Source organism: Scleropages formosus, chromosome 24 (genome assembly GCF_900964775.1).
Source record: "Scleropages formosus chromosome 24, fSclFor1.1, whole genome shotgun sequence".
NCBI lineage: Eukaryota > Metazoa > Chordata > Actinopteri > Osteoglossiformes > Osteoglossidae > Scleropages > Scleropages formosus.
Window position 1 is genome coordinate 20,133,418 of NC_041829.1, and position 21,134 is coordinate 20,154,551.

Genomic DNA, 21,134 nt, shown 5'->3' on the forward strand with positions numbered 1-21,134 from the left:
GAGAATGTTTTTGTCCTGCTGAGAACAGCTGTCCAAAATACTACAGTTAAAAAGCACAAATGCAATATTTCTCTTTCTGGAACAACATAAAACATGACTTCAATCAATGGGAAGTAAGAAATTCAAGCCTGCAGACAAAAATACTTCTAATACTTCTTGGTTCTCTTCCCACTAATTCTCTTAAAAAGAATGTATTTTTTTGTGTACCACAAGGTAAGAAATATTTCATTATTTATCTTCCTTATGCTTCTCATTTATTATTTAGGTGTCCAGTTAGGTGAATAATTGAAAGTGAAAATAGCATGCAGGGGTAATGTTTATTAAAGTGCAAAAAGGTGCTCTATCATTTCCAGCATATTTATACAAATGGTCCCCCTCCAGTTTGTTTTGCCACAGATGTGTTTTGTTGGGTATTTTCTTTTTAGTGTTGTACACACTGTATACAAATATTTGATTTAATCAGAATAAATCCACCAATCCTCACACTAAACCTGGGCTCGGCAGCTCTACTCCTTGACAGATGCATTTCTACAGAATCCACCATGATTTACACCCTGAAACTGATTTACTCCAAAGAATTTCTTATGAACTGAAGTATATAAAAAAAGTGGAAAACAAATAAAATGAAGTATAGAAACAAAAAAGATGACCTGCATCCCTCAAGGACTTGAGCATAAACAAATATTTTCAGAAGTGTCACAAATGAATATTTTTTTGCTTACGCGTAAATTTTGCGCAATATGTTAGTTACCTGCTGCCATTTACAATGCGCAGACATCACATGGAAACATGTAACATGGTTTGCAGTTTTGCGCCTCATGTTTTCATCGTAGCTCTTTTTCGGTCAGCTGTGTTTGCCCTGCTAAGTAGTGAATGTTAGACTTGAGCCCAGAATGTTTTCTGTCCTGGGTCCTATAATGGTAGGTGGTCCCAAAGGGAAGTCCCAACCCCTGGAAAGAAAATGGAATTCTGCGATATTTTGGGCACCCTTAGCACTTCTTTCAAATTATATTTAAGACAGAAAGTTTCAGGTGAAATTTTATTAATAAGTATAGATATTGGGCTTCATTAAAACGAAGACACTATCTACATGAAATCAGTGCTATAAATTAATGGTTATTGACCTCAGTAACTCAAGACTGTGGTCCTCCCAGTTTGACCGACTTGAACATAATTATTTTATTTATTTTTGCAGTAGACCTAAGAAGTGTAATTCTTTATGCTTTTATTGAATAGCACCATTGACGGTTAATTATCCATGTATGGTACACATAAAATAAACACGGCACCATGAAAACACACAACCTTGTATTTAGTGGGCATGGAGCATACATTAACAGTTAAACCAACGATGAAACTTGATGCTGTTTAGATTGAATGAAAAGTAATGCCTCCACCTTCATAACTTTTGTTTAAGTAATATTTTAATGAACGAAACATGAAAATAATGCTCAAACAGTCTTACTTTTCATCCAACCCTTGTACATTTGTTTAGTGCTCCATGAAGATGACACACTTTATAGTCAAAGCACTTTCTGCAGCACTTTCGGATGGCAATGAAGTGCATTCAAGGGAAACAAGTCTATTGCCGTAGAATAGCTTATTTTATTGGGGCGAGGGGAACTTGATTTATGGACAGACTTCAATGCCAGTTGATCTGCAGTCTGGCTTCAAGCTTTCGGCCTTGTAGGGCTTTCAAAAGTCATAAAGATGTCAAGCTTTCAGCAGCTGATGTGGTGACCAAAGTCGCTGTCCGAGTCCTGCGTTTCTCACATGGGGGACAGTTGGCATTTCGGTGGAGCTCAGGGTGGAGCCAGTGCCCCGTTGATTTAGTGCACAAATCTCCTCGTGTTGCATCCAACCACTGCTGAGGGTTGCAGCGCATTTCAGTGAGCGAGCGAGCGTAATCTGCGTAACAGTAGTGAGGGCTTTCTGCCTTTCTGGAGGACAGGAAAAGACCAAGTTCCTGTCTCAGGACAATCACCGTAACTCAATAAATGAGAGGAAGTTGGCTGCTGTTTAAATCAGGCTCTGCGAGTGTGTGCGCGCGCGTATGTGCATGTTTGTAGTTGTATCGCACACTGATTGGGCTGAATTTTCCATTTATCGGAGCATGCGTCAGTCCCGCAGAGGTTAAAGAAATCCGAACCTTGTTGGGTGAACGGCGCGCGTGCGCGTGGGAATAAAGCAGTGGCGGAAGTGGCCCTGGCGCTCCGATTGCTCCTTTTCACCCTTATTGCATCACGGCCGTAAAAAAGACTTGTGAAGAAGAAGGACGACAGCTGGACTGCAGGGTGAATGGTCTCTTCAGCGTGATCACTGGCGTGCTTTTTTGTACTCGGCCCGATTGCGGAGACGTCGCCTTAGGGGTCCGATGTGCTCTGCACGTGGGCCGAGTCAGTCCTCTTCCTCCTACTGAATTAGAGTTTCTTTTGTGAAAGAAAACGGAGCCGGTAGCAAAATGAAAGTGTTCAACACGTCCGTCTTTCCAATGTCATGTGAGGTTAATTGTAATTGCGTTACTTTCACACTACACTTGGGTATTATTAGGTATTATGAGTTTGTTGCAGTGCTGCAACAAAGGAAAGGAAATGCAGAAATGTTGGTGTTGGCAAATAGGCACAACAATAAAATAGTGGGGTTTTGGTGTCAGTTTGGTGTTGCTTTCATTTGCTATTAGAAATTAGAAAGTGACTTATTAAAATTAGCTGTGGGTGACGGATGCCGTAGTGAGGAAGTTACCAGTGAAAATGTCACATCATCTGAAGGTTCAAGTAGCACACAAGCAGCAGTTGAAATGAGATATCTAAGACATGCTGGGCTTTGACCCCAGAACCTTGATGTAGCTCTTTGCACACAAGTGGAATGAAGAGATGCGACAAGCTGCCGTTGGATGCGCCTGTAGTTACCTCTCCAAGGGGCCCAGGGTGCCGGTTGTAGCGCAGTGTAGGTCCACACGTGGAACGCTACCCTGCTCGTTTGCTCTTGGAAGATGACTTTGTGAGGAGCAAGAGTGCGGACGCAGCTCATTTTGAAGAAGGCTTTTGTGAGCTGAACTGGTTGCAGCCTTTGCCTTATCCCTCTCCCCACCCCCCCCCAGTCCAGGATGTGCTGCCAAGAAGCACGATTAGTGAAGAAACACTTTACCTGCCATTGTAGGAGGCCCACTGCAGTAGCCATTATAGCGCCGGGCCGCTCTCCTGTTTTTTCTTGGCTGAATACTGGAAGCGTCACACTTTACCCACGATACTGAGTAATGCAGATCTTCCTGGGGCTTCTTTTTTCCCACTAGAGACTACGGAGAGCAGCAGAGTCCGAACGCAGGCTGGGCCCTCGGCCCTGTTGCTCCCCTTTAGGCCCTCTGAGATACCCAGACGTTTTTTGATCAGCTTCCAACCATGTGAAACGGATACGCGGCCCTTTTGTGCTCTTTCCTGCAATTAGTCTCGCAGGCTTTCAGACCTTTACTCTTGTGTTTTACACAACTTCTGCTCAAGTGATAGCAGGATATACAGTGCAGAGTGCTGTAAAAACACCCATTTCCTTAACAAAGTGTGCTGTAAATAGCCAAATCCTTTGTCATAAGTAATGATGGATAATGAAATGAAGATAAATGATTTTAAGTTAGACTTACATGTGTTTAATATACCCCATAGTTGCTATATTGTACTTCTGGACACAGAGTCTAGATGGAATTTTTAAATCTAAAATATGTGTATTATCTTCACTGCTTTAAAGGGATTACTGAAAACTCTTCCTAAAAAAAGAAAAAATGTCTGTCGTTACCATAGTAACTACCTGTGGCCCGACTGCAGCCTTCTCGTTCGTGAGTTTCCTTTGCTCAGTGCCCATTGTGCTGTTACCGCCAGTTGGATCATCCGAGTTCGGCTACGTTCCCACAAGACGCCTGGTGGTCTCGTGCCACCCATTAGCAAAGCTGATCACGCCCTCGTACCCTTACGGATAGGTTTCGCCTGCCTCTTTGCCCACATGGTGAAAACAGGGTCAGTTTTGTTTTCAATTATTCACCAAAGTGGCTGCTTTGCTCAGCCCACGACAGTATCCCATGTGGCCCGAGGATGGTTTGTTACCCTTGTCGCCTACCGGTAACTGAGATGGAGCAGCGCAATGAGGAGCTTCTGTAATTCTCACTCCTTGTGAGTTAGGGTTAATACTGCTTGATAAGAACAATGATGTCTCTCACACTCACACACGCACACACACACACACACACCAATGACATAATGAGGTCATAGAATCATTGGCTACTGTACATTTTTCACTGTTGTGCATCTCTTCATTGTGTTACTGTTTACTCTGGAGTGCAACTGCTCGACTCACATTATTAAAGGAAATGTGAAGGATGATGCTTACGTTACGCATGGATGTACTGTATTTCCTACCATCAGCAGAGTGTTTCTCATGAGTTTGAGATCAGTCCCTATTGGAATCCCTCATGGGGAGTAAACAGCTTGTGTGAAGCTTGTGAGAGTAACTGTCGATTACAAAACTGAAGAGTAAGTTCAAGTTCCTTTATTCATTGCTGGTCTCTGTTCACACATGGGTAGGTATTGGGAAGGAAGGAGTGGGAAGAAAACAAGATGAATGACAGAATTAGTCACCATGAAGCACTACCAGTGTGCTGGAGGAAAGCAGCTATGGAGAGTTTTACTTTTTGAATATTTTATTTGTATTGTCACACTTTGTCTGTCCAGTGCCCTTTGAAGGCGCTACATCACTCTCTTTCTAGTTCTACTATTTGGGTCTAAATCTTCTCGTGATGTATTAACCAGGCCTTGTTTCATATCATCTCTTGCCCAGGAGACATACCGCAGGCTCATTGATGTAGGTTTTACTGCATGGCTGCTGAGCTATGTGTTGTTACAAGATGCATGTCACCATAGCTCCCTGTAGCCCATCACTGCTGACTGCATCGCCCAGCCTGTCCAACATAGCTGCTCCTGTGTGCTGCACACCGAATGGCTCTGCATGCGCCGACTTCACATGTGGAACTTAAAATAAATTAATCAATACACAGTGAAATTTTAAAAAAAAAAATCCTCGTACCAAACCATCCCTGTACATATTTAAGGAAGGAGACCATGCTCAAGCAGAACATTATGGTTATATTTGCCATCTTTTGTCGAATATAATGAAACCCATAATGCTGACTGACTGAGCAGTTTTTTATTTATTTAAGTTTTTTTTTTTTTTGGGTTTCTGCCCTAATTAAAGTGACTGGTACGAAATGATCGGCTTTTGTCTCGTCTGCCTGAACGCACACGTTTCGAGCAGTTATGTCCCTCGACGGTTCCACATCAAGACGCAGAACATCAGTGATATAGGTGTTCTCTATGCTTCATTGTTTTATCATATTTCACATTTGCTACTCTTTCCTTTTATGTTCTGCCTACATTCAGTGTATTAAGTGGGAATTTACAGCTATTTATTACACTTATGTGTGTGTATATGTTTTACATTTATATACGTTTTGGATGTTATTGAAAAGGTGGGTAATCTATTGGTGGTTACCCGCCAACCTTTTCGATAATATCATGAGCACCGCACTGGTCAGATGTGCTTCATGCCAGGCTGAAAGAAGAATGGTGGAATATATATTATTGTTGGTCCTCTAACGAAAGACACACACACACACAAAGAGTATGTTGTGCTGGTAGATGCTGAATTGTCCCTTTTGGTGAACTGAACAGTTACTTGAGATGGACTAGAGGCTGAACGTGGAAATAAACGTTGTAACAGAGGTATAAAAGCACTCAGAAGTGTGTTGTCTGTGCTAAGCAGTGTATTAAGTTCAATAAATTTGGGCTTTGTGTTTGTTTATGCAGAGGTTTGCACGGTTCCATAGTGATAATGAAGCAGTTACAGGGTGACCAAGCGGTCTATTCAGCTCATGTGAAACAAGTCATTGCTGCTGGATAGGCACTGCGACTGGCCGTCAGTGTACGCAGGAGAGAGACGCGCGCACGCACGCACGGTCTGATCAGCAAGACTGCTGTCACTTCACAGCCAGCAATCAAATGGCAAAGTCAAACAGAAGCTCTCCCTGCAGAAAGCGAGCTCACCTGTGGCTCCGGTTTCACGACAAAGAGGCGATCCTCTTGTCTCTTTACCAGACAAGGAGGGTATGGAGGATGTTCTCTCATCTCCTGTGGTACAGCAGACCATCTGTCATCTTTGGCTGATGCCGTGCAGCTCTTTGTTGAAGTCACAGCAATGTCTTCGGAGGGCTCTGCTATGACAATGGTCTACCCTTAACGAAAATCATGTGAATAAGATCTCATTTTCTTTTCAGACTTTTCCTCTCCTGAATGACACACATGGGTTATACTAAGTCCTCAAATCTCTTCATGTTAATTGCAGAAAATGAGCTTTACATCCCAGACTTTCTCTCTTTAATAATACAAATGGTGTGTACTTCCTAGGCGCTGCCCCTTTTAATTATGCAGATGAGTCGTACGTCCCACACTTCGCCTATTTTTAATAATGCAAATGAGGTGCACTTTGCAGACTTTAGCCCTGTTTAATGATCTAAACGGGATGTAGTTGCTGGATTTCACGATGGGATCCACTTCGCAGGTTTGATCTCCAGTCCAATTTTAAGCTTATCAATCATTTGTTTATTCTTATATGCAGGGCCTAATAATTGAATCTGTTTAAACTATTATACCACTATAACGTGTTGCATTTTAACAAGAAATACTGTAATTTCCCAAATAGACATGATTTTCTTTTTTCCCTCGTCTGCCTTTGATGGGGAAATAATTGTCTCTGAAATGAATAAAATTGTAAATCTACAAAGGAGCTGTGGGAGTTACTGAGTAAAAAGTTGGTGAAAATGACAGCCCGAATTGAAGAGTCATCTTAAAGCTGGTTGGTATGTGTGAAGTGCTCAGTAAGTTTTTATTTATTTATTTATTTATTTATTTATTTATTTTGATGAGACACTTCCATGCTAGGAAGTGATATTTGGAATAATGATGCTCACATCTATTCCTTCATATACTCTGTGTTCATTCTATAAACTGCACATCTTGGGCTCAGAAGCACTTAGGTTTTCTTTCTCTACACAATTGCAGGTAATTACACGAAGGGAAAAAAATACTAGGTTTGACAGTTACTCAGGACAGAGAGGCACTCTCTCCTTCTCTTTGGTTTGTCCAATTGGACAACCAACCCCCCAGTGCATTTGTGGTCACCTGTAAACACTTGTTGCTCATCATACAACCATCTGGGAACTTGAGATTCTCATAAACACTAAACAGATCTGTTTCTTGTATGTATTTTGTGATTTTTGGAACGCTCTTCTATTTGCGCTGTCATATATATATAATGTATACATGTTTGTGGTTTAAAATGTGGTTTGTTGCACTGTCTTTTATTTAAAAAATTGGCAGGTGCTGTTATTGTTTGTCGCCTGTAGTGCTGTCTTCATTGCTCTATGTTTTGAACACTGTGGAAGTGTGGTTTATGTTTGTATATTTTGGCAAAACTAGTAATGTCTGTGGATCTGGGTAGCAGTTACCAGTTATTTGGAATTAATAAACTGATATGTACTGAGACATTAAGCTTTATAAAGATATTCTTCCATTAACCTTCCAGTTCTGTACAATTTAATAATGATACACAAATGTATTCCACACTCCACAAGGGAAATTAACTGCATGTTTCATTGTTTGAACTTCACCTTGTTTTGAAAGCAAAACTCCACATGAATCGCTTCCATAACCTCAGTGCATGGATAAATTTGGTATATTTGAAACCCCTTATTACTATATTTAAAGTAACTATACTGTAAGAAAGATTTTCTCACAAACATTTTAATGGGCTATATATTGGGAATAAAATTTGAAATGAAAATGTTTGACAGTTTCAAGTCGTTGTGTGAAATATTACTGCATCCGAAACAGAGTTTGACGTATCAGTGCTGTAGTCCTGCGGAGATGATATAATATGGCTCATTGCATGGTAGTCATCGTGAGAGAGACCTACATAAAATATTTTAAAGTTACACACATTGCAGTCCCTCCCTCCGTCCATTTTCATTAACCGCTCGTTCTGATCAGGGTCGCAGTGGTCTGGAGCCTATCCCAATATCAGTTGACCCTAGACCCCAGTCCATCACAAGCAGAATAGACCTTAATTTATGAAACAGTCAAACTTTTCTCACACATCATTCTTCAGTGCAGTAGTTTCTTAGTTACATAATTGTTTGATGACTTCTACTACTACTGCTAATAATAATAATCATAATCATCCTTATCATAATAAGGCCTTGTAGTAAGAAGGGGGTATGGCATATTTGCAGTTTTCCAATGAGTTTTGGAAAGTAACAGTTTAGCTTAAATGCTTTTGCATGTTCACATTTGAATTTGAATGTTGTGTGATTCACTTTTTGTGCTGCATTTCATAACTTACAAATCTTAAGCTTCCCTGTCTCATTACACAGATATGTACATACACAACGTTTATTTTGATAGCCGTGGTTCAACGGTACAAGAGCTACATTTACGACACTTCAGTTTTGCCTCCTTTATACATTTCTGTGCTGGAGAAAGAGATGCGTTTGCTGCGCTGGAATTTCACAAATTACGTTTGCAAACAATTACGTTTCATTAAGGATGAGGTGAAAACAAATCATTTTCATTAATTTCGCATTAAGTGACACAAATACCCCTGTAGCACTCAACCTCCCAGAAGGCTGCTGTAAGAACAGAGTCACCTGATTAATTTAGCGTGTGTGAACAAGCCTTTCCTGAGGGAGAGAAGCATCTGTGCTGGTAAATCAGGCCTCTCCGCCTGCATATGCATGTCAATAGCAAGAAGAAAGACAAAAGCTGGCGCAGTAAACAGTCTGACATGTTTTGATGGCTTTTCAGCCAACACTCAGTCCTTGATCACAAGGGTCACGAGATAATGGAAAAATCCTCATCTCGCTGCACTCGTCTACTTCGATAAGGCCGTCGGCAAGCGGGGGAATAATCTGCTTTCCGGAACAAGCAAAACGCTTCAGATCACAGCGGCTGTTTTTTCACATCTCAAAAATCCTGCCCATAAAGACCTTGTGCCCGCCGTTGTGACGATAAACGGGGTTATTGCCGTATTTTATGACTCCACCTTTTAAGGTGGAGAGAGTGATGGTTGAGAACCTAATTATATGTCAGAACGTGTGGGGTGAGCAGGAGAGGCTCACCAGAACCATACACCCATCTTAGGCATCGCTCACATGCTGTTCTCTGCCGCCGTCACCTGACCGTCACCTGACTGCTCTCGGCTTCGGTGGTGACATGCGCTGGTCCTTACAGTGGCCCGATGAAAGGTGAAGTGCTGGTAAAAGGGACCGCCTTGCCCAGCACCCTTACAGTCTCACCCAGCTGATACATTCACCTCCTTTACCCAGTGCTCACCGTTGGACCATCTAGTTGGATCATGTGATGAAAGTGTAAGGGAATCTCAGTGGGTTTCTCTTCATTTGGGTCTCTTTTCTAGCCTTTGGGTACATATCTTTTGGAATGCGTTGCTTTTGTCTGACACATTGACTAATGACTCAAAGTATATGCATATATGTCTGTCTGTGTGTGTGTGTGTATCTATCTGTACACACACACACACACACGTATATACATATATACACTGTGTGTGTGTATATATACTGTATGTATAAAATTATTGATTTCCCAGTGTCGATAAAACCTATACTTAGTCTAAATTTTACCATCTACAGGGATTCCCAGTAGACCCATTTTAGTCTAGGACTAAGTTAAATCTGTGTCCAGAAATGGATCCCTTAGTGTTGTGGTTTCATTAGGCCGGGTTTAGCAAAACAATACTAATGATCATTTACTTCCATTAAATCCTTGCTATTCCAGTTTATTTCTTGAGTTTCCTGAAAGAAAACTTGTTACAATCATATTGATTATTGTCTTGTGGTACATAAAATTCTGCGGCCCGAGACAGTTATACGATGAGTGCATTTACACGGGATGTAACCGGAAAATCGGACGTTGCGGGTGTTGCGATACGCAGCCGCGTCCACATTGGCGTTACGCGGCCTGTCCCCGTGCTCGCGCCGGTGGCCTTGTCGTCGTGCTGCCGATTACAGCCACTTGCGCCTTTTATTTTCTGTAATTGCTGCCGCCGACACCTCGGGCGTCCCGCAGACGTGCGCGTGTCGCGATGCTTCTTTGAGCCGCCGGGCTGCCGAACACCTGCATGCGTAATGAGCTCGTGTGCAGCGCACCGCTGCGAGTGCCTCGAAAGAAGTACAGTACTGTGGTGCACCTTCTGGTTTCACTTCTTTTGTCCCCCACCCCGAGTTTAACACTGCTTTTCTACCAAGTCATTACATTCTCTTCCATTTCGATTCTTAGTGCCCGAAACAGGCATTAAGGGTGAGAGCGCATTCTATGCTAGCGTTTGCTATGGCTGCTTGAATACATACATACTCTGAACTGAAAGCCTGCATGCACTAATTAACCCTTAAAGTACTGCTTCTGCACTTCTGTTCTTGCTGCTGCATCTTGTAAACAAGTAAAATCTTAATAGCCTACATATTGGACGAACCACACATAAGTGACGGCTTATATTTTTATATTATGCGAGGATATCAATACTTCTCAACAAATCTCCTTTATCCTGAGGGTTCTGCATAATAAAATATATAATTTCATAACCTTATCGTGATTTGTGTCTCATATTATTCTCTTTTTTTTTTTGTAATGAGTTGGGCATAAGCAATACAGTTCTTTAAGGGTTAATCAGGGGTATCAAAATATTTTCTCTTATCAAAACTAATTGCTTGTATGAAAATGTATGCATGTTTTTTTTTTTTTTTTTTCCTACAGAGAAGTCTTGACAGTATCAGTGCACTTTTTATAAATGTTTTTTGTTTTGTTGAAACTTCTTTTCTTTAAAAAGCATTTCCAGGGAAGAAGAATGCATCTTTCAGTGTCTAGTAGCAATGTTTTATTTAAATACAATATTTTTGAAATGCTAAGATATTTTTTTTTCTTCTTTTAATAGCCCCATAGAATCCTGTCACATTTTCTACAAAGATTTCACATTACAGATCGACATGGCTTTCAACGTCTTCTTCTTGTTGTACTTTGGTCTGCGTGTAAGTATACAACGTTTTGTAATGAAGTAGCTGGAAAAGAAATGCTTTGGCACTTTGCTTAGCAAAAAAATGCATTAGGGTTAATAAAGCTATTTCACTTCACTGACTGAATACAGACAGTGTTGTAACTGGAACTGTAAGGGTTGTAATGTCGGCTGAAGTGCTTTTTTACCGGAATCCGGCACTGTGAATGGACTGTGTGAAGCCCTGAACGGCTCACTGTCACACAGAGTACAGTAGCTCTCTGATGGGAAATTATACTATTTATGCTTTAGCCAAGTCCAGGTTCCGCATATATCTCTGTTTGAATGGTGCTTTCATTAATGGAAAGAACAAAATAATCTGAGTACAAAGCTGTCTTTCAGAAAGGATACAAATGTCTCCTTGAAATGAAGCTGTGATTCTCTGTTTCCCACAGTTCATTGCAGCAAACGATAAGCTCTGGTTCTGGCTGGAGGTGAACTCGGTCGTGGACTTCTTCACAGTTCCACCAGTGTTTGTTTCCGTCTATTTAAACAGGAGTTGGCTCGGTAAGTTCTCCGTCCCACCCTTTGCCCTGTCTAGTCCTGTCGGACATCTCTGTTCCTGGGTGTGTGACGCAGTGGGCTGTCCCGTCGCTGTTGTCAGGTGAAGGAACAAGCTTGAGAAATGAAGAGCGGTTCTGTTTCGTATTTGTTGCTTCCTGTGTGTTAAACAGAAGTTCAAGTTAATTCACAGAATCTGCTTCACTCCAATATGGAAACACAACAATCTGTTACTATTTATTTCACGTGGGAAAAATGAATTGTGTGTGTGCTCCCAAAACATGCAGAATTCCTGCCTTTTCACCATAGAGAAAATATATTTCAAAACCACAAAGTTCACAATATCAGAACTTCTTCTGCACACCTTTAAATCCAGTCTTAAGATAGACGTGTTCAAAATCACTTGTACATTACTAATTTGTGTGATTCTTTTTTCTATCTTACTTTTCCTCTGTCATTCATGTGAACGTTTTTTTTTTTGGTTGATTTTTTTTTTTTTTTTTTTTTTTTTGTTTTCCCCCTCCCCCGTCTTTGGGCAGCACAATAGCATTGTAGGTGCCTCACAGTTCTGAAGTTGTGTGTTCAAACACAGGTTTGAGTCCAACTCGGTCTTTGTCGAGTTGCATGTTCTGTCCGTGTTTATGTGGCTTTTGCTCAGAGCTCTGGGTCCTTCTAGTCAAAAGACATGTGTTTTGGGTGAAATGATGACTGTAAATTGTCGTAGAGTAGGGGGATTGTAATGGACCAGTGTTGGTCCAAGGTTTGGACTATGTGAAATGAAAATTATTGTTGCAAGAGCACTGCTTAACCAGGCAATTGTAGTAATAAATAATTAATGAAATTAATGATAGTAATTACTGTAACCAGCTGCAGCTCTCTCAGCCTCTCTTCCAAGCTATCTGTAAGGTATCATGTCTGATTTAAAAAAAAAAAAAAAAAACGCAATAAAATCACGCAGTCATTCACAATGATATTGCCTTTCAAGAGAATTCTATACTTTTTATCACAAACTTGTAAACTGAGAGGTAAGAATGTCAACTTTTAATACTTTAAAACTTTTTTGCTTTAAAGCTTGTTATTGTAGATGATAAAGAATCACAAGATTTCTGACAGCTGAGATATACAGGAGAAGTAAAGTCCCACATGCCTTGAGCTCAGCTCAGCATTGCTTGAAGTGTTTTTGTTGTGAGAGTTGGTAGCTTGTTATGGGAATATTAGGGTACAAATAACATTTGCTTGTAACTGGGAGTTCTGTGTGTGAATGTAAACATGTGCCAAACACTTAATTACAATGTATGTCCTTAGCTGTCTTCTTGATATGCTGCCGATGCAAATGCATTGTAAATGCATGTTCCATAGAAGTAATGAAACGGCTGCTTTTCCGAAAAATTCTGAAGAACTGATTCTGAAATTCTGAAAATCTGTTAGCAGTTTTACATAATTAAGGTCAGTGTGGTGCATTTGGCTGGTTACTTGAACACTGATTTTTCATCTATTCAGCTTATTTGTACACTAATATTTGTGAAATTTTAGTGAGTCTCAAATTTGTGTCATGCTACATGGTTTATAAGATAGAATCCGCTATTTTTTTGTCCCCCTGCTGCCTCTGAGTTCTCTTTTCAGGCTGCCCTAGGGCCTAGCCCCCTGCCTCGTCACATGTGCAGTACACGCACTATCTCTGGGTTTGCCTTGTTTTCTCCAAGGAGCAGGAACGTGCAGCACTTATTCCTCACCTGATAGCAACGATTTTCAGTCAGTGTGAGTCAGCATCACAACGTGGTGACCCCAAGGTGAGGTAGTGTAGCGGCAGGAGAAGTGGAGGAGGGAGCGGGGCGCGGGGGAGCAGATGGGGGCTAGTGGGGCGGCTGGGGCTGTAAGTCTTCATCAGGAGTTTTGGAAAGGTGGACCAGCCAGGTGTTCTAACAAACATTTCAATTAGACCACACAGGAAAGCTTTTATTTTGGAGCCTGCAGCTGAAGTGCTGTTGTGCACAGGCCACTTGGCTGTAGAGGGGTGTAAGGAACCCCACCCCCACCTGGTGCACGCTGATGTTACACTGGGGTTAGAGATACCAGTGTGAGACTTGAAGGTCAATGTCCCTTTCAGTCACACACACACACACACACACACACACACACACACACACACACACACACATTTTCAGAACCGCTCGTCCCTTACGGGGTCACGGGGAACCGGAGCCTACCCGGCAACACAGGGCGTAAGGCCGGAGGGGGAAGGGGACACACCCAGGACGGGACGCCAGTCCGCCGCAAGGCACCCCAAGCAGGACTTGAACCCCAGACCCACCGGAGCAGGACTGCGGTCCAACCCACTGCGCCACCGCACCCCCCCAGTCACACACAATGAATCCTGATTGGTAATACTGACATTCTGGAGTAAAATCCTTTTTTTTAAAACTGAGAACAACTGCAAGTTGCTTTATATAAATATGGCAGCTGAGCTTCAAAATGCTTTTCTCCACCTACTGTATGGGCTTTCATGTACAAATTTAAAGCTCACATGAACTGGTGGGGAGCACAGATTCGGCGTTACCTATGATTAATCCATCTGGCCTCTTAATCAGTTGGCTACGAGCAGCACCCACCCCCACGTGCACGGAAGCCAAATCTCTCCATTGGCTTAGTGGCGGAGCAGCTCCACTCCTTGTCATTTTCGCAGGCTTTGACAGTCAGAATTCGTCGCTGAGAGATTCATCTGCTCTCAACCGGGCTATTGTTCAAGTGCATTTTCTGAGTAGTTTCTTTTTTTGAAGAAAATCCTGCAAGACCCTCATTCCCTTTGCAGGTCATCGAGACACACGCAGTGGATGGCCGTACGCCGCGGCTGTACGAAGCGCTTGCGGCGATGAAAATGTGCTTGTGAACTGAGACTGTTATGTTCAGCCTTTTGCCTGTGTTTGCGTACTGGACCCAGGTGCTGGAAGCAAACCGGCGCCTGGCTTTCGCACCCAATTAACCACCGATGGGTGTCACATAATAAGCCAAATGCTCTCTAATAACAAACAGTTTCCCAGGTGTTCAGCCTCAGGTGGAGCAGAATGGAGAGGCAGCAAGGTGTATGTATTTACCTGCTTATTACCGCAAGGGGGAGGGTGACGAATAACTGGGGCCTGTTTATTCAGCTGGAGAGTTTACAGTGAAAATGTTGAAAGCGTTAATGCGCCGTACCGTATCTGTGTTAGGAGCTGAACTCATGGAGGTAGGTGTCCATCAGCAAAAGCACTGTGTTCATTTTCAGGGCGTCATTCATTTGCAGTATAGACTGGTTGTACTTAAATATGACCCTTTCATGTTTCCTCTGATCGCAGGCAGCGCTGCTTTCCCCTTTTGGCCAAATTCCCATGATGCCAGCAAATTCAAATGCATGCACATTCGCTCATTTTAGCTGCTGTCTTTTTCGAACCGGGGCTCTTCTGTGCCGTACTCTCCAGAGGTCTCCGGCTCTGAAACTGCTGTCATTCTTGACGTTCGAGAATAATTCTGAATAGCGATAAATGCGACGAATAAATTGCCCTTTCGTATTAAAAAATGGTGTAAATGCCACACCAGTGTGATCCTGTGCTCCACATTGTTGTTGCCCCCTGAAAATGGAAATCATTAGTCATATTACATTGTAATATTTCAGATGAGCTACACATCACTGTTAGTCATTTTTGTGCCAGCAGGTAGCGTGGTAGTTTGGGACACTTGTCAGGTGTTGGCAGAACCAAAAATATTAGTAGTATCTCTCAGAGGTTGTACACAATATTGTGGGAATTCAGTAACGCCCTCCGCCCCCACTCCTGTGGGTGGTTAGTCATAGTGTGCCCTAAAAAGACTGTTAGATTCCTAATTTTGTCTACTTTTTTATTCCTTTTTTTTTTAAAAAAAGGCCAGCGTGTAACCAGGTTGCCAATAACAACATATATTAATGATAATTAATAGATGTGGCTGCATGAGTGTGAAAATAACTTAGAAATAATTTGGTCTTATTGGCTCACATATTATTTATTCTACCCTGTTTCATCATAAAACTCCAGTGTATTTATGCAGAATTATACTTCACACAAAAGCATCATTTATACAGAAAACTGTGTTTGTGCTGAACAAAGGACTTCCATTCACAAACATCTGAGGGCACTGTGATTCACGGGTCAAAGGTCAACCATGTATTCCTTTAGCTGACACGTTTATGCACAGTGACTTAATGACTAGTGAAAAAATGGGTAGAATAGAACAAAAAACAGTAAACAATTTTACTTGCCTGTGCAAAAATATTTGTGAATCAGTGCTGCCACCTTGTGGTCGCACCGCTCTAGTGCCTTCGGGACCCTTTGAACTGTGTGATGATTTCAAGTTCTTAAGGATTGTATTTAGAATGTGTTTGTCACTGAAGCATAAAAACTTTAGGAAAACTCAGACTAAGAGCAATGTAGTAGATGTATATGATACTATGCTTATTTCTTAAAATATGTAAACATGTCAGTGAAATAAGTCAGTGACACTTTCCTGAAAGTTATCATCTTTTTCAGTTGTGCGGAATTGAATTGTAGAGGTTTGAATAATATTTAAAAACAAAAAGGTGAACATGTGACGTTCCAAAATGCAATGTCGACGTTGTTCATCTTAACAGCTGAAATCCGTGGAAGCATTACAGTGGAGGCAGTAATCCCTTGTGGACACTCTCTGCAATATCCCCCTTTTTAAGCCCTGTGTTTATCCCATGCTGATTGAGAAAAAGGGAGCTGTGGCTGCTGCTGCTCTGGAGCACTACGGTACAGTACAGTATAGCACTGCAGAGCACTGCACCTCACGTGACCCACCTTAATACGTTTTTGCAGGCTTCCTGCTCATGGTCCAAGCCGCCGTTCTGAAAGAATCCCCAGTAATCCCAGTGCCTGTCTGGCTTTGGGTAGGAATCCCACTCCTCGCCATCAATCTTCAGCCTTAACTTCCTCTTACATGAGAACAGCTGAAATGTGTCACATGCTGTCTGGAGAAAATGTATGGAAAATATCCCGCAATGCAGCCTGTAGTCTTGTGTGATAATATACATAATGATATACAGTGTGAAAAACACTGTTGATGGGGGCTTTTCCCCCCAATATCTGGGGAAAAAAATAAGGTAGAGCAGTGAAGAAAACTGAATGGTGATCTGAGTATCTGCTCTTTACCGATGAGGGAGTAAAGGTTTTACATTCGCAGATAAAGGCTGAAAAGTCTATTTACACAAGAAGTAAATTGGTTATGGCAACTGAGTACATTTCCGTGAAAGTAAACCCAGATACAGTTTTATTTATGTTATTTTATTGACAAAAAGCTTTCATCTAGAAGACCTTAGTTTTATTCATTTATGCAGCTGGAAATTTTACTGAAAGAATTTCAGTGAAGTGTTGCTTTGGCATTTTGAACAGGGTTTATTTTCTACATGAAAACTGAACATGTAAGATTTACATGCAGAATCATTACACAGCAGTCTAGACAAAATGTTGAGGTAAGAGTCAAGGAGTAACTTGCTTCACCACTGAAAGCAAAGATGAAATCGTTCGTGTATTGTCATGCTGTTTCGTTACCATCTGTACCACACATTGATGGCACATTGAGATTTTGTGCAGCACATTTTCAGCTTCGAAACAGATAGCAGCCAGTATCTGGTACATCAGTTGTGATTAATTCCGGATTATTTTTTTTTCCTCTTGTAAATCCCATGAAGAGTTCAGTGATTGCAAAGGCTTTTCGGCTGCAAACTGAGATTTATTGGTGGTTCGAAACACATGTGACTTTTTTTTTTTTTGCTGAAAAATTGAAACAAGGGGGAAAAAAATCTGTCAGGATCTCATGCATAAAGGACAGTAGAAAATGACAGAGGACGGAGGAGAACCAGAGCGTTCTGCAGGGAAAGGATGAATAGCAGAAGCTTCAAGTTTGGCCTCCATTTTTCCCTGGGTGATTTCTAAAGGAGCTTATGGTGTAATATCCTGATGGAAAGGGTTTTTTTTTTTTTTTTTTTTTTTTTTAAAGCTTTGGTACATGACTGATCGCAAGCGCGAGGGCACGAGTACGTGTGTTAAATCTGTTCGTGACGTCTCCCCTGACCACGTATTTTTGTTTTCCCACCGTGCGCCAACACGTTGAGCGCCACCTGCTTTCTCGCTCCTTGTCCATGGCCGAAAGATAAGATTTCGAGGTAATCGATCGTCCTGCTCCTGGGACGAGGAAAGCGAAGGGGACTGAGGCTGGACATCTTGATGCTGGTGTCTGGCCGCCTTCTACTCCTTTGAGGGGTCTGCAACCCACCTGGGGGTCACACAGGGTGGCCTGGGAGGCAGAAGGTCTCATGGAGGTGGGAAAGGGGGCGCCACGCTCCAGTGTCTGAGGACATCCGAGCACCTTGACCTGGGGACTGCCACCGTCTTCGCCGAAAGTAGCTATGATTCCCACCAAAATACTGGTGTACAAGAGCCCCGACGGGGCCACGCACACCGAGGCTTTGAAGAGCACCAGGAGGCGCAAGAAGTCGTGCGGGGAGCTGTTTCAGAACGGATACCGGGTCAAGCTTGGCCACGGGCAGGTCAGCGAGAAGGAGGAGCAGGATAGCCTCCATCATACGCTCTCCTCCTGCTTCCGTGTGATCTCGTACTGGGGTAAGGGCTGCGTGTCCGCGGGACGGGGGCTAATGGCCCCACGCTGGGGGTGGGTAGCAGCGTCGCTGCAGGGCTTTAACATTGTTGTGCGGCTGGTGCGCGTAGAGGGATGCACGTGGCGCCCGTGCGCTTCCTTGCAGCATTAGTGCGTCTAGTCAGGCTCTCCAGCTGAGACCGGCTCCTGGTTTTTTGGCATCTGCGCTAGTAATAGGAAATAGTACTAATAATAAAAAGTACTTTTTACAAAGGTAAAAGGTGTGCTTCTGACGTCCCCTTAAACTCTTGTGCACTGTTTGTTTGTTTGTTTGTTTATTTTTTTATTTTTTTATTTTATTTTATTCTCAGCAGCATTATACAGTAACTTCTGTCAGCTCTGCACTGGGTGTCTAAGGTAACCGAAAAGTACGGCTTACGCGTGGACAACACATTGTCAACACATTACAAGGGCTGATCTCTTGGAGCACACAAAGGATGTTATGCAATGGCCTCTCTCTGTGGACCGGGCCTCAGTTGGGTCTTTTCCCGTAATCCTCACTGTAACACGTACTTTTACACTAGCATTATTTTAGGATGTCACATGACCCCTAGACATTAAGCGATTGTGTCATATCATTACGTTTTTCTGTTTGTCACTTGTTCGGAATTAAATAACGTGTTTAGTTATCTTGATCTTGTAAGTGCCTGATAAATGTGCACGTGTTTATGTAAATGATTGTTTAATCATTTTTAATAACAGGATGGTCATTAATGGAAAATTCCTTACACAAATATTTGTGTAAGGTATGCTGGTTTATACCGTTGTATGTGACAACTAGACTGTACTGTACTGACGAGTACAGCTCTGGATCCAAATCTCTCTTTCTCTCCATTTTGTGTTGTTCTCTGCATGTAAATGTGTTCACCGCATCTATAGCATATCGATGGCACATAAGTGTCTGCAGAACACCTGAACATTTGTTAGTACACTAGAACATACCATAATAATTACAGTGGTTTGCATACAGCATGGGCAGAACACATTTTTAAAATGTGTGAACACAGGGACGGACATGAGGACATGTTATGTAATGTGGTACTGCACAGTTCCTCTTTTGTGTGGCTGCACTTTGTAACTGTGCTCACAAAGGGGGGGAAATATCTTGGGAACTTGCTAACAGTGGATGGTGGGTCATTGTTTTGGAGTAAGTGTGTGGTGGGTAGGTGGACCATAGATAGATAGATGCAGATGGAGGATGGACAGCAGGGTGGTGTCACCAGCATCCTTGTACTCAGGTGCTGCTGCTGTCCTTCAAGCATTGCCTCATGTTACCATGTATTTACGCGTACCTCGTGTATCTTTTAAAATGAGTACAAATTTTCAGTTTGCGTCATTAGAGAGATACCCGTTCAGTGGCTTTACCCCCACCTGATTCCACTCTAATCCAGGTTTTTATCCCGTATCGTTTCATCCTTTGTCTGTTAACGAAATAGTTTGTCTTTGCGATGCAGGTGCTTCATGTTTTACGTTGCGTCTAAAAACAGGAGCATTTAGGCGCTTCTTGGAGAAATTCTTGCTGTAATAGTATTTAAAAGAAACAGAAGAAAATATTTTTGCTTCCGTTTTTCTTGAGGATATTTTTTCATCTTCTGTTGGCTTTTACTGTACAAAGTGTTTCATTGCCTGGTGTGTGTAATTCTAAGGAAAAGACAATGAAAGCAATCCGACTGTTAAAGATGGACAAGCACTTTAAAGGTATGATGTTTGAGGGTTCCACGCTTTATTTGGTATGACATGTTGCTCAATTCCTCAGATTTCTTTTCCCGATAGAAACAACATGACCGATGAAAATCTGCTTAATAGCAAACATTTTTTATTCTTCGTAACTTCTGGTTTTTTCTCCTCTTTCTTTTTGCAGGTTTGAGGTTTTTAAGGGCCTTAAGACTGATACAGTTTTCAGAAATTTTACAATTTTTGAATATCTTAAAAACAAGGTAAGTTAATTCTTTCTTTTTGACACTGTGGGTTATACAATGTGTATACAATGAATATACTGTAAAAGAAAACATATTCATATGTTTTGCTTCCTCTGAATGATTAAACTTAGCTTTTGCAGCACTGTGATGTACAGTGTTCAATGGACAAATTCTGTTTACTGTTTCTGCCTTTACATAGTAAGTGAAATTGGAGCTGTGTAAGAATGACTTGTACCTCCATGTGCTTTTATTGTAACAAGAAGGCTGAGGTTTGAGGAAAATCAAAAATAAAGATTTATTTCTCATCTTTTTCAGAATTATTTTATAGGGTAGGCCTCAATTATACATTTGTCAATTATTTGTATGTTGCAGTTCTCAGAATACATCTGAAATGGTAGACTATGAGTGGAAATAAGTCTGTAGCTATAAGCAGCTTTTTTGTGCTTCTTCACATGTGATGTACATTATTTGATTGCTCTGTCAGCACAGGAAGCTCTTAAGACCAACTGGATTCATTCATTGTCATTCATTACTCCACAAATGTGCATTTTTTGTCTAAACCTGAACAGTTTTAAATAAATGTATAAATTATTGCCACATATATCAAAATAGCAGCAGGATAAAATATTTAAACAAGCCACAGTTGTGTTTTTATTTGTAATTTTATTTTAAAAGTGACAAAGAACCCAAAAACCAAAATGCTTTCTTTGTGAGGACCACCTCTTTCTTGGTACGGTAAATAGAGGCTTTGGGATGTAAATAACTAAGTATTTTTCCTCTCCGAATGCCTGTATTTTAATTCCTTTTATTTTCTAAGCTTTGCATATCATGTGGCAGAACTGCACTAGTTCCCCTGCGCTGAGAATTAAAGCCCTT

The 21,134-nt window shown here is 41.7% G+C and overlaps 1 protein-coding gene across 19 annotated transcripts in view; it reads left to right on the plus strand.

The window, feature by feature from the left end:
• Positions 1 to 21,134, plus strand: part of LOC108939557 (calcium-activated potassium channel subunit alpha-1) — a 147,198-nt gene that overhangs the window by 64,119 nt on the left and 61,945 nt on the right. For all 19 annotated transcript variants that reach the window (XM_018760954.2, XM_018760955.2, XM_018760959.2 and 16 more), the window contains exons 4-6: positions 11,041 to 11,134; positions 11,553 to 11,664; positions 20,201 to 20,276. In XM_018760954.2, the coding sequence (XP_018616470.1) occupies positions 11,041 to 11,134; positions 11,553 to 11,664; positions 20,201 to 20,276 (282 nt within the window). The remainder of the gene's footprint in view (positions 1 to 11,040; positions 11,135 to 11,552; positions 11,665 to 20,200; positions 20,277 to 21,134) is intronic.